Source organism: Drosophila ananassae, chromosome 3L (genome assembly GCF_017639315.1).
Source record: "Drosophila ananassae strain 14024-0371.13 chromosome 3L, ASM1763931v2, whole genome shotgun sequence".
Taxonomy (NCBI): domain Eukaryota; kingdom Metazoa; phylum Arthropoda; class Insecta; order Diptera; family Drosophilidae; genus Drosophila; species Drosophila ananassae.
In genome coordinates, this window is record NC_057929.1 from 15614244 (window position 1) to 15628949 (window position 14706).

Genomic DNA, 14706 nt, shown 5'->3' on the forward strand with positions numbered 1-14706 from the left:
TGCCACCCCCAGGACACTCCCCCATCGCAAAAGCCCGCTGGAAAAATAGAAACTTTTGCCGTATGCCGTTTGCGACTGTTTTGGTTTTAAAACTTTGTCCGCCTGGTGCCTGGACTCTGGTTTCGGAAATGCAAATCATAATACGCTTATATGAGCTGTAATTAAAAAGTCAAACCGCCGAAACAACAATAGTTGCGCTTAAAAATAATGCCCGCTGCATAACTGGATTAGTTGTATTTTCCAAACATAAAAACGGATATGTTTTTGGTGCTGATGGGCGAAGGACTGAGGTCCTTCTTAATTACTTAAAAATATTTAAACAGCAATGGCTGCATGTTAAATGGCTGGTCTATTCGAATTTTCATTACATAACTGGGGAGTCGGGGTATTTATCTTTTCCAGAGCAGCTGCTTTCGTTTGGGCTCTTTTTCCATTTCTCTGGCTGTTGCCATAACGCTCATTATCGCCTCCGAGTGGGCCAATTGGGCCAAGTCACAGCGACCATAATCATTCGGTGGCCCCTTCGACGTCTCAGGTTACCGCCTCACAGACAAAAATCAACACAAAGCGTGTAATTAACTTATAATCTTACATAGATGCTTGTTGCGAAAAATAAGCCCGAGTAGTCAGCTGCAAAAGGCACAAAGGATAGAGTCCTTTTTACTGGAAGGACAGACACGCCAGGACAGACTACGTGTGACATTGCCATAGTTTTGTGGTCGGAGATGCTTTTGTCATGGGTAGTCCATAGGAGTTGTTGGTCAGGACCACGCCCTATTGTTTTACTTGCAATACATCCTGTAAGAGGTGTCCTAGATGTTAGTCAAGTTTTGAGTTGTTTGGAGCCAACCAGAGAGAGAGTCCTAAGTCCAATCCGGGCACTGAGACGTGGCATTCAGCAAATTCAGATTAATCACTGAACAAACCCGGGCCAAAAGCTCAAAAGGTGACAAATGCCGGAACACATACCATGCCGAACGTAACGAATCGACCGAAATGCCTCCGATGTTCAAGCAAACCAGATGATTTGTAAGTGTCAACATACGTGTGTACATTTCAATGGATATATTTAAGTTTTCCTGCATCTGAACAACTGCGGGGCGACTGCTGGGTACGTTCAGGACACAAATCAATTATGTTGGACACAGGACGCAGGACGCAGGACACAGGACACGGGACCCGGGCAGGACAAAGGCGAAAGCATCAAAAAAATAATGGCAATATAAAGTCGAGAGGAGAACAGAGCAGAAGGGAACACAATAGCCGGCATTGGCAACCTGCTGCGCTAATGCCGGTTTCAGACAAACAAGTCCCTCGCCCTTCCTTATCACTTGCTGGCAAACATACACTGCGAGGAACTACTACCGTCTTTGGTGATTAATCTTCCACCTAAGAGGAGCGGTTTCTTTCAGTGCAGTCGTTGAGGCACACGTATGGTGGACACGCAGGAGGCCAGCTCAAAAGAGCCGTGCAATTGAAGAGAGGTCCTGGGCCGCAAGAATGGGAATCGTATTCCGGATATTCTCCGGACACTCTATTGGGGGCTTTAGGTAAATTGCTTTTATTGCTCCCAGTTCGTGTCGCCGTTCGAATTGCACTTAATTTCAATCAGGCGCCCGCTGCTAAGCCACTTCGGCTAATTGTTTGGTTTTCTGCCGCTCTAGCATTCTCATGAGGCGCTCCTCCTCCTCCTCCTCCAAGCCTCCATTCTGAGGGTCATGCCAATCTGAAGCCTGGCATCTCCAGTCGCGGGTCTTGAGTGTGGCAGCGAGAGTGTGGAATCCAAGTTAATTTGCAAATGCTGTGCAAGCTGCTAGGTAACAACGTCCTCGAACAGGACTCTTTCCCGTTGCCCCCCATTCCTCTTCCCCTGCAGCCTGCTCAGCGCGACTTAAGCTGGCTTAAAAATCAACTAGAGTCTAGGACGAAGGATGCTGGGAGGGAGGATAGCGTGCCATCTTGCAATGCTACCCGAAATTAATTGTAGTGGCTTTGCTGCGCACTTTATAATTTTACTTTAGAGGAGGGAGCCGGAGCCGGAGCCGGAGCTGGAGCTGGAGCGGGCAGGGTAGCTGGAGTATATCATTAGCCAGCCAGGGAGCATAGCCTCTAATCCCGGGTTTCTACAAAGTCAATCTGTTGCGGCTAATGGAAGATTCTTGTTGCGCGAGTCCTTACGGCGGGCTGGAGTCCTCCCTCATAGTTGCGTGGCCTGGTAACGCATCAATAATGCGTATCCGTCCCGTATTCAGATTACGTTCTGGCTGAAATCCAAAACGCTTCAAAAAGTGTTGCCTACTCCAAGGCGCTGCTTCACGACTCCTGCCATTGCCATTGATCCCCCTCTGCCCCCTTCCCGCTTTCTGGCCTTCAAAGGCTGTTTCAGAAAAACAGGAAAACAATTCCCATATGGCAGTCGCCTGTGACCTCATTTTCAAATCGAAAACCCAGCCAGCGCAAAGCCCCAAAGGAAGCTCGATCAACTTGGATTTAATAAAGTTGGAGCCAACCCAATGGTGGTCCACCATACCACGGCATATGGAAGAGGGAGCTCCGAGTCCGGTCTGGCCAGAGTCCAGGACTTGAGGGTTTCACGTTCCTGGTCTCAGGTTTGGCCATTGAAACAGCAACAATAAGTAAATTAAAACTGGAGCTACACAGGGCTGGCTGCATGCCGCACGCGCTTTGAATACGTTTGGGGCAAGCAAATTAAAATGAAGCATGGCGAAATGATTTTTACACTTGCCACCCCCTTCGCCGGGCATGTCCTCGATGTGTCCTGGATGTCCTGGAGACTTGTCGTTCACGCATCCGCACGCACAGCTGGCAAGCGAGCAGACTGGCGCCAAAAATTGTGGCTGACTTCACAGATTTCTACCGATAAGTGACGGCTGTGGCTTTAGTTGTGCACTGCGAGAAATAGTTGGGTACTAGTACGTATAGATAGTCCTTAGAGGAACTAAAAAATCAAGGTAAATATGAATTTAATTCAATCTCTGTTACAAGACCTTTAAACAAAGTTAAAGGGTTTTCGGCTTGAAGGAGATTTTTTGAGTAAAAGGGCCTGGTCCCAGTCCTGGCTTACTGGACGTTTGGGGTCGTTAATGCTGGCTGAACGCCGCAGGCCAGTGGCATTCGTAGCATGCCGCTCAGCGTGGCAGCTCCAGCTCCAGCTCCAGCTCTGGCTCAAAAGCCGATTCCTACTCCCCGAGTCCTGCTCGCCCTGTTCCTGCTCACCTCCAAGTGACCCACTGTGCGGCATGAGGCGGATTGGCGTCTGCTCGTGTGGGTGACATGTTCCTGTCCCGAGCCGTAGCCGTCGCCGTCGCCGTCGTCCTCATCGTCGTCGTTGTCGTCCTCGTCGGCGCCAGCTCATCAACTAGTCCCCCGCCCCGTGCCACTTTGCCGGGGTCCTGCCATGACGACGCTGCTGATCCTTGGGGAGTCTCCTTGGGGAGAGGGTGGCTCCGTCCCAGCAAGAGTCATTTGGGGTGGCTTGGCAGTTTTGTTTTTATTTGTAGCCGCATTAAAAAATAGACAGAATCCAGCGGCAGCGGCAGTGGCGGCGAAGGAAACAGAACTCACCATATGGATGCTTGTCCTGGAGTGCCAGGACCCTTGTCAGGTCAGAAGGGTGTTCTGAGTTAGCCTCCAATTTTGATTTAGTTCGAACTTCGAGTAGAATACATAGAAAGCCCAGCAGGATATGTTATCCACTCCTTCTTATAATCGGGCGTTAATTGTACAACAATTTCACAATTTGGCTTATGAATATGAATTAAGGACGGGGGAGGACTCTCCCTCACTCCTTACAGTGGCAGGGTTGAACGAATGACTGAATGGGTGAATAAATGGGGGTAAGAATGGTACAAAGGACGAGGAGCTATGGAGATCATTATACAATATTGTGGACAATTGAGATTATTGCTTTGACAGCAGGCGGTCTATATCCTCACTTCATAAAGGACTCCCAGTGAAAGGAGGGATGAGCCAAATGACTTCATGTATCATACTAACAGGATGTGAAAAATGGGGAAAATACAAAAAGTTCAATTTAAATGTGTAGCGTATTTTTGGCGTTTGCTTCTTATAAAGTGATTAGCCCCAAGTCCTTGTTCTAAGCTTAATGGTTAATCCTGTTAGTCCTGACATTCAAATGCCCAGTGAGGCACACTCCCCGAATGTAATTGCATTCCGCCAACTGGTCCGATCTACCGGAGAAAGTCTGTAATGCAATTGTTGCACTGCCCAATTGCAGGACACCGTTCTCGGACTCGGCCAGCTCCTGTTTGGCCAAAAAGAAAATGGCGTGGAAATGGAAAAGTGCGGCAAGCCGATAGGGATTTGCATACGTAACTCGATTTGCGGTGTGAGCTCTTTCGGAGAGATGTCCTCCCCTCCGGCGTGCCAAATGGAGCCATCGGGTGGGTAGAGGTGGAGAAGGCCCTCCCTCCCACGCAGGACTCAGACAGATGTTGCCACAAAAAAAAAAAGGGAGGGTAGATGGTAGGGGTCGGCTATGGAATAAATCAAGAAAGCCAATTTATATTTGGTATATGGCCCATTAAATGAAATCTTATGAAGTTCGGATGACAATTACATGAATAATTACATGAAAGGGTAGCCGAGCCCACACATCATACCAGGATGTGTGTGCTTGTGTGTGAGGGGGAGGTCCTTAGATGTCGCAACACTAGCACAGACACTGGCTGGGACACAAGGACCAGGACTTAGACCTGGCCCTGGCGCTGGCTCTCGCCCTTGTATTATTTATGTCGCGCACACGCATACCGCAAAAGCCGAGTGCCAAGGATATACAATTGCACTTAAAGCCTGCTCCATATGTGGCAGCCCACAAGCGCCTTTGGTCCGGACACAAGCTGTAACCCAATCTGGGCGGGGGCAGCTCCAGCTCCAGCTCTGGCTTCAGTTCCAGCTACAACTCTGCTCTCTCCACCCTGCCACCCCATCCTGCCTTCGTCCTTGCCTTTGCCTAGTCCTGCAGCATTTCAAGTGCGTTTCATTTACAATTTCCTTCCTCGTGTTATGCGTCCGTTGTGGCGGCGACGACATCACAATGGGGCACACAAAGTGCAGCTTCGTCGTCCTGCTAGCACCGGGAAGCACTGGGATCCGTGCTCACTTTGGCTTTCATGTCATTGTTATATGCTTATTGTGCCCTTCGATGCCATTTTGCCTTTTTGTTGCCGCTTTTTTTCCCAGCCATTTTCCTTGTTATTTTTTGCAATCCAGTCTGGTTTCCCATTGCCGTTAAAACGGTTTGGTTGCTGCAATCGGAATCGAATCACGGCGGCCGTAAAAATATGCAAATGGTGGCTAACGAAACGGAATGCATCCAGCTAGACAGGAGTCACCGGACTCCAGTTTCGGATTTCGCTCCATCTGCATATCAGACGGTTCCCCTGACACGCCCCTCACTACACCTTGGGAAAATTCGTCACCTACTACATGACTAAGTGGACATCATTACTATTCCTTGCTGTCTATGTAGGTGACGAACGGAATACTAATACGATTTCATTAATTAAGGGTTAGGTGGAACATAATGCCATTATAGAATCTGATTTTTTCGAGTGCCAGCATATCAAAGCAACAGCTTAGGAGAGCACCAGAAAGAAGCAGCTGTTTCCAGATGGGCGTGTAAATGTGTTTAATGCCAGACAGGGGCTGCCAGGGGAATCCCCTCTGCCCTGACGCCCGAATCGCGTCATAAACAAGCTGCTGGCTGGCTCTGGGGGTGCTCTGGCTGTATTGGCTGTGAGGGAGTGGGCTCTCCTGGCGTCACACAAAAAGTAGGCCAAACACACAGACCCCACACACATGTATATGCCGCAGTCCGATTGTTGTTCTCCCTTGCTGGCTTTGTCTGAGCTTCCTCCAGCGCTTCCTCCAGCCACTGAACAAGTTTATTTAATTCTTCCAGAGGCTCTGACCGAGGATTTGATTTATGATTGTGCCGGAGATTATGATTGTGCCAAAAATCGCCTAGACCGAATCTCGTCAAGGGCCTTAGTATTAGTGTTGTGTTTAAATGAGAAGGTGATGGTCGTGATCAGAAGGATTCCATTTCTCGACCTGACCGACCCATCTCGACCCATTTCTTCTTTAATATAGCATACTTAGTAGATAAAGGTCTAGAGCTTCCGTGATTATGAGTCCTTTCAGCCTTTGAAGCATATGATAGAGTAGATCCCTGTATGATTATATTTTTATTTTATGATATTTTATAGTTCTATAGTTTTCATAAAAATAAGCTATCCTTTAGAACATCTTGTGCTTCTCAGCTATCCTTTAAAGTTGGAAATCATAGCTCCCGGTTCAAGGATGCCTAAGACGATCCTGCCTTTGGAAAAAACTATGATTTTTGGCTGAAACACTTCAATTTGGGAGTGTTGAGAGGAGGCATAGTTGTTTCGACGAGTTCTTCCTGTGAGGCGCATTGTTGTCGAACTTCAACGAACTTACCCAATGGACGGAAGAATGTTTAAATTAAAAATCTGTTAGCTTTCATTAAGCTTCATAAATTAGTTAATAAGGAGATGGATAGGCCAAGCTGGCAAGTCTAAGGGCCAAAAGCAGTACAGTTAGTAGCCAAATTGGTTTCAAATTGAGTACTTGAGTAATTTTCAGAGCCTTTATAGTTTCCATAAGTCTGTGAGTCCCTTATTGCATGAAATATGGATAACTACCTATAAGAACAACTCTCCAATAAGCCCCATAGATATAAAAAAAAGTTAAAGAACTCTTTCCATTCTCCTTTTCCAATCGAATCGCCGTGTAAAGTTGCAAATTGTTCAGCTTCAGCTCATAACGCTGGTAAAGGGATCGCCAAAGGTTAATCGATCAATGGTAATTAGCTTTTCGCAACTTTTCACATTTTTGCCACAGCGGCCGGACAGCCTCCTGGCTCCTAGCTGCTGCTAATTGCCTCAGCCACAATTTCTTCTTCACAGATCTGCTTGCAACACGACTTGCAGCCACAAGTTGTGGCAAATTAAAGTCGCTTCGCAAACTTCGATAACTTTGGCAGCAACAAGTTTCGAAAGGACTCCACTCCACGCCGCAAACTAAACTCATTGCTGGAGGTCGGAGGTTGTCGGGAAAGGGAGAGGGCGGATGGTGGAATGTATATGTGTGTTCGTGTATGTGAAGTCCTTCGAAAAGTTATGCAGACTCGCCTCCAGAGCAGGCACAAACAATTGACTTTTGAGCATCGACTCTGTCGCCGTCTGTCTCCATCTTCCGCACATCCCTGCCGAGGTCCTTGTAGTTGTCAGCATTGTTGCCTTTGGACCGTCTAAGTAAAAGGCGGAGAGCCGAACATATGAGACATACTTGTTACTTGCTTCACCTGAAAGTCCTGCCCCATACCATAAGGGGGCGGCACTGGGAAGGAGCTGGTAGTCGGAGCAGCCCCCTCTGTTTGAACTTTTTTGTTTTCTGTAGCTTTTTCAAAATAAAGAAATGCGGAAAAAATGAATAGCAACTTAAGGATTCCCAGTAATGCCTTAAAATCCTGACAGATCAATATGGATGGGATAAGTATCTCTTAGGGGGATGATTGTTTCCAAAGTGTGCCCTCTGATCATGGCTTAGCCCTTGCGGAAGCTAATGGAACATAGATTCCTCGATTTCAATGTCATATATTCCCCTTTATTTCCTTCAGGACCAAACTACCTTGGGCCAGGGTATAATTAAGCATAATAATAAGCTCCTAGGTGCTACACCGCTCCATGGCCAGGATCCACCAGCTCCGGCTCCAGCTCTGGCTCCAGCTCCGACTCCAGCACCGACTCTACAAGAAAAAGAACCTAGAAAGCAGAAAAACTGGCTACAAAAAAATAATAAAAATGCCGCCAGCTGCCCGTACGCCCGTACTCAGTATTCCGTATTATTATTACCAGGCTGAGGCTGTCTCTTTCGCCCCGGCAGCTCCCTCTCTTTCTGGCTGCCAGGTGCCGACTGTGCGCTTTTCTGTTCCTTTTCCTTCTGGCTTTGCTGCTTGTTGCTTCACTTGTTGGCAGCGCAGGATAGCGCCTGCGCCTTGGGGCCGCCATGGCGGCAATAACAGCCCCAAATAGAATCCACACCGGGACGGCAGGACATCCGACCACCATCCGACCCCACCAGACCAGAGTGTGGCAAGTGTGTTACAGGTGGGTGGCATGCAACAAATGCAGGCGCCTGGTTCCGCTCTGCCTTTGCGCCCTGCAGTAGGAGGTCAAGTGCCGCCCTGGCAACTGGTTGCTTTTGTGGATCCCATCCCCGACGGCGGCAGCGACAGCGGCAGCAGCAGCAGCAGAGAGGCCGCACCAGAGCAGTGACTGAGGCAGCGACAGCGGCAGCAGCAGAGGCAGAGGCAGCAGCCTCAACAGGCTGAATCAATTTTCATCCCTTTTAGCCAACCGTCACCGCGCCCAAGTTGCTATAGATACCACCGCTCCCCCCCCGGTCTGCCCCAGTGGCACCCACAACCACAACCACCCTCACCCCCCGAACCACCTTAGACGGGGGCTAGAAGCCGCCGCAGCAGCAGCGCCAGCAGCAGAATCGCCACCAGCGGCAGCGGCGGCCCCAACGCTACCTAGACTTGCTGCCCGATAAATTATCAAACTTCATAACAGTCACAGTCTGACTGGCAACGGTTCTGGTTCCGCTCCTGCGAAGTCCCAAAGAGTTTCGAAACAAAGACAGTGGTGGTGCAAGCACAAAGAACAACCTAGTGTGGTGGAGATCGAGTCTGCAGTCTAGGATCTCCAGGATCTCCAATCTACAGTTGGATCCCGCTGCTAGTTTGTCTGTCAGCGAGCTGTTCCAGCCGGAAACAGTGGATGGGAGCCAGGAGGGCCGAGATGGAGGCCACCATATGGCTGGGTAAGTAGATAGCGCACTCTCGTTATTAGCTCCCCTTTATCGCTTAAATATTTGATGTCAGCGGTGTGCTTATCGCACCTCCTCGCGAGTGCTGTCGGAGGGGGTGAGCCATGTAGAAGGCTAGCCATATGGTAGCCCAATTTATGGCCAAGATAGCGACTAAGCCGAACTAGAGTGGACCAAAGAGCCAAACAAATCAAGTTGCAATTGCAGGCTCATCTCGGGGCCAGTTACGGGGAAGGACATGCCGAAACCAGGCAGGTCCTGCTGCCAGGCCAGGTCCCTCGTGCATGTCTGTGTGCTTGTGTGATTGATCATTGTGATATATCGCCGGCTGGCAGTGCTAACACCTAAACGTCAACTTTAATTAATGTCCTTTGGGGCCGAGCCAAGTCGCCGAGTCGCTCGCTCGTTTGTCCCTGACATGGGTTATGGTCGAATTTAATTTCGGTTTAAATTAAAAACAGAGCCGGAGGACACTGAGCTAGAGTGGGTGGGGTGTGTCGGTTTGTCAGTTTGAGGTCTGAGGTCCGTGGTTGTGGGTGTGTGGAGCTGCTGACAGATAAGCCATAAACAAGGAATTGAAACCCAACACCTGTTGATAACCCGTGCGAGCCCAGAGCCCAGAGCCTCGTCGGCCTCATTAATTGCGCTAAACAAGCAGCGCAGCCGCCGGGCGAATAAGAAAGCCCGGAAAGGCAATAAATGTGCGAGAGGACAGGACTGGGTGCAGCCTGCCAGCCAGCCACCGGAATTTATTGCCAGCTCATATGCAGTCTAGCTGGAGCTGGAGCAGGAGCTCGTCGAGCTCAAGAAGGAAAACTGCACACCAGTTATTGACTTTTTATGCTGACTGCAGGGCAATAAAAAGGGGGAAATTATTTACCTCTCGGCTTATGATACAGAAAGGCAGACACACAGGACCCGAAAGGGAGCAGGAGCCTTGGATCCTAGATTGCAGGCAGTCAGGAGTCGGATCTAATCCCCAAATTGAGATTATCTTTAATGGTCTCAAATTTAAATATTTGTTTCTCAAGAAAGTCTAGGGCTGATAGACATCCTCATCCTTGACAGAGGGTAGCAGAGTACTTACCAGACTGTTGGCCTGACTAAGTTTAGTAGGAATGATTAAGAGAGTACTTGTATTAACTACTATGCTTCAATTTCTATATAACCAACATGCCACAACTAACCTTATTTCTCCATTCTTTCACAACTCATCTCCCAAAAGAGCCCTGCAGGAGCGACCGCTGACAACACTGCGTATGCTTAATATGCTCTAATCCCTCCCGAAAGCGAAGTAAGTAATCTGAGCTGGCAGCCGCGGGCGCGGACGCCGTTGCGGGTAAGTATCCAGTAAAGATGATGGCTTATAAATACAAATACATCCATAGCCGAGTACCAATATCTATAAAGTCATCGATAGTTACTTTTTTCAACTTTCAATGACATGTGAAAACATCAAAATTGTTTCAAAAAAGCCAGAGCCAAGCGAAGAAAATACATTGGCTTTCAGCCAGTCGAACATTAAATGCCTTTAAGTGCCAATTAATGTTTGTCCAACTCGAAGTGGGGTGGGCGGGGGCTAGGTGGGGCTATGCTGGCCGTAACATGAGCACTCGGGGTAGGTCCTTAGTCCTTACGCGCTTGGGTAATGTTCCAGCTGCCGGACTTATGACAAAAGTATGTGGCCCATCGCCTGCGGCTCTATATTGTTGGCACATACTTATCGTAACTTTGAGACTTTTTTAAAACATCAATTATATTTACGTACTGGAGCGTATGACTGTGGGGTGGGGTGTGGAGAGTCCTCTAAGGACATTCAGAGCCCGTGCTTGGGCCAGCCTCTCCAGCCAACGACTAACAAACTGAATCCTTTTTAAACACATTCACAGTCCCACAGTCTGCTTATGGTTGCAACTAATTAAACAAAGACGAGCTCCTTGCTCCGACTGGCAGGAGCTGGTTCATTTGCTGCACTTGTTTCCGGCCACTGCCGAGAAAGGATAAAAAATGAGTGGGTCCAAGCTGAAAAAACTCTTGATTGAGTGGGTGCAAAGTGTCAACAAATTATTCATTTACTCCCCACTGCTGTTGCTATTTATTCTGCCTTGTAGCCAAAAAAAAGGTCAGAACAAGATAGTAAGAAAAGCATTTCTGCCCTTCTGGTGGAAATGTATATCATATAACCGAAAGCTTACCTCAGCAAGGGTATCGGGAGCAGGAGGTCCTGGGAGCTGCCGTGAATGGAGTTTTAATTAACAACACCCCCAGACAGTGGCAGACAAAGCTTTAAACTTAATCCCCTTTAGTGTCTGTGGCTGTGATTGCAATTTGCCATTAAAATGTCGATTCCCGTTTCCATTCTCATTGCCCATATCCTTTATGTCCTGCCAGCTCCCAGCGACAACTCCTTTATTGGCAATCAAGGGGCGCAACTATCGACGCGAGTAAATATTTTAAGAAATGCTCAGAAATTCACTCCGACTCCTGGAGAACCTTGGCATGCCTCCTGTCCTGGACAGTACGGTCCTATACGGTCCGACCCGGATCCCAACCAAACAAATCAGAGTTCCTTTCTTTCCCTTTTTTGCATACTTTGTTTACTTTTGCAACATTTCCTATTGGCTCGCCTATTGGCCCGGGATGCCTTTTTGTGTTTTTCTGTTTTTGTTATGGGAGAGTTGGCGGCGCTGTTATTGTTGCGGCAGCATTTTTGTTTGCATAAATAAATTTTGAATGAAATCATGTGTCACATTAGCTGCGGGATATATGCGCTGCCAGATTCCAGCCCCCCCTCGGCTGCCAGGGAGGGAGGTCCTTGGATCGAACCTGATTACCCGGCCCGTGGACTCTGCATAGCTGATGGTGGTGGCGGGTCATCGGGGCTGTGGCATTCTAATGACATGCCCGGTTCATAATTTGATTTCAAATCAAATATGTTCGCTGCCCGGTGTCCTTCCGTTCGCCTTCCAAGTGTTGCTAATTGAGTTCTCCGAATGATTTTTCAATTAAAACAGCCAACCGGCCACGCAATAAAAATATTTTTATTTGCTCAGCCAGGGCAGCAGTCTCCGGGATACAGGATGCTGAATACTGGATACTGGATACAGGATACCGGAGGAGCCCGCTGCAGTGGTTGTGGGGCCAAGAGCGAGGCGGAAGTGGATGCTCCGCTGTCAATGTTGGCACAAATTGTTTGTCACGCAGAGCAAATACTTCGTGCTGTTGCTCTGCTATGCGGTATTATGCGCGATTTATTTTCCGTCTGTTGCTGTGGCTGTGTCTGAGTCCGTCTGTGAGTGGGCAGGAGTAGGAGCAGTAGCAGGAGCAGCAACAGGACAACAAGGAGCAACACGAAGACAGCAGCAGCAACACCACAGAACCAATTGCCCCGCGGCTGGGGCAGAAGAACAAATTTGATATTTGTTGATTTTTCTCGTTTTCCCGGAGCTCTTGCCGGAGCTCTCTCTTATTTTTTCAACTCGCAATTAATGCCGGAAAAAATGTGTAATATTAGACCTGAATACCATAGGCGAATACCACCTTTATTAGCTTTACTTTCCCAGCCACCTGCCAAAGTTTAGGGCCTTTATTTTATCAACATTTTGCATTTTTCGCTCTGAAGTTTCCAAAGTAGTTGATTGGCTTTGCTTTCCCCGCAAAACTGCAAAATAATTGCCCGAGGAAAGGGTGCTCGGTTGCCGACAAGAATGATTGCGAAACAAACTAATTTTATGGAAAGTGATGCCTTTTTGTGGCCTGGCGGAGCATGGAAAGAGGGCGCGGGACCAGAGGTTGCAACAGCCAACAGCCAACCACCTGCCACCCACCAACCAGCAACCACCGATGACAGCAAGTTTGTGTGTAATGTAATTAATTAATTACGGGGGAACAACGGTAGTTACATGTACAATTATGAAGGGGTATGGGTGGGCCCTACAGGACACTCTGGAGCGGGGAGCAGCAGACTCTGTCCTGGACGGCGGGCGAGCACCTTCGGTTTTATTAACCGGAGCCGGAGCCGGAGCCGGAGCCGGAACCCTTTCCTCGCCAACATTCCAGCGCGCGCATAGTTTCGTGTTAGCCCCGGTAACTTAATTACGAATTATAGTGCAATTAATTCTGCGGCTCGGCATTATTAGGCGCATCAAACGCGTAACACAAAACACCGAAGAGGACGGTGGAAGGACGACGGAAGGATGGGTGAGTAGATGAAAATTAAATGGAATCCGCACCGCAAAGTGACCAAGTGCGGCGACCGTAACGTCCTGGTATCCGATTACCTCCTCGCTTCGAAGGTGCGAGAACTTGGTTATGTGGCAAGTGGATTAAAGTGGCAACCTGGAATCTCCAATGGCCACGTGTATGCTCGTAGCTATAACGTGAAATGCGAAATGTTATTGCTTGAGAATACACGTAGTTCAGAGAGATTTGTTCAGCAATCGAAGTGGCTTTTACTTAAATATTATACTTTTTGGTAATTAAACAGAAACACAAATCTGCGCTTTCAGCTTTGATTTGTCAATTATAGGCAGTGGGGAAGAACTTAAATTACATATCCTTCTGGCCTTCCCCCAGGACGAAAATGTATATCCTGAGCATGTGTAGTTTCTGGATTAAGATGTTGCTTTTCCGGCGGCAATGTTTGGCGAGGGCACACATAAAGAGCCAATTAAAATGTTGTGCTTGTAATCACAGCCCAGCCAGCCGAGCCATCCCAGCCGCCCCAGAAAAGTAGGCAACACTTTGTTTGACTTTTGATTAACAGCATCCCCGCGGTGGGTGTCCGGAGATTCCGCCGCAGGGGCTGTTCCTTTTAAGTGAGGTGGTGTGGTGGTGCTATGGGGAGGGTTTTGTTCTTGACAAGCCTTTTAAAACACTCCCACACACACACACACACACTGACTGCGCGATCCAGGATCCCAGAATCCAGAACAGGACCCATCGCGTATATGGATGTGCGTGTGATTTGCATTAATGAGATGCAAATGATTTGTTTATTTTTTTGCTGTCAGTTGCCAGCTTCTTTGTGGGGCGGTCCTTCATTGAAAAGTTCTATCCTGCTGAAATGAAGAAATGAGCAAATAATAAGAAAATATTGATAAAGATGTTAATCAAAGGAAGCTCACGTTGCTCATATAGGCAGTCATGGCAGAGAACTTGCGACACAATAAATATGTATTCTCCACCTACACCCCTACTCCAGCCATTGGCATTGGCATGTTACTTGATGGCATGGATCCCAGGACTCCCTCTCCTGCTAAGCATCTCCAACTCCTGCAACTGCCTGACGCTATCCTTGTCGCGAATACTTCGACTGCTCTGGATCCGCCTGTTTATTATTGTTAGATACTTGGCTTGGTCACATCAACGAACTGGAAGCAATGCACAGTGACAGCACAAGTTGCCACGCCAGCTACATGGGGGAGGAGGAACATTGGAGCAAGTAACTCCAACTACTAAGTGAGGCCTTCGACGAAAATAAAACCTTATTGTCGAAAAGTGGAACGGAAGTGTTAATTGTAAAATCATCCCTGATCCGTCCCTTGTCTAATCAATTGATAAATGCCCCTGGAAGGACTCTCCCCATGACGGGATGGTCCTGGCCGGGTGGGTTCACTCGACTAGCAGGAATATGCAAATCAAGTGAACTCAACTTTTGATGGAGCATAATTTGTTTGCGTTTCATTTAAATAATATTGCCAGAGACGGCGGTCCGAAGCATTTATGCAAATGATAATCATTTTCAGATTCATTAAACCCGAAGCCCCACACAATTACAAGACAATGAGATACAATACAATGATA

At 48.1% G+C, this 14706-nt stretch overlaps 1 protein-coding gene across 1 annotated transcript; it reads left to right on the forward strand.

Annotated features, from left to right (window-relative positions):
* The first annotated feature begins 3142 nt into the window (after positions 1-3142).
* LOC116654676 lies at positions 3143-10378 on the forward strand. The gene is made up of 3 exons (XM_032450116.1): positions 3143-3243; positions 8689-8895; positions 10127-10378. The coding sequence occupies exons 1-3, from the start codon at positions 3143-3145 to the stop codon at positions 10176-10178; spliced, it is 360 nt and encodes a 119-aa protein (XP_032306007.1). The 3' UTR covers positions 10179-10378.
* Positions 10379-14706: the final 4328 nt, after the last annotated feature.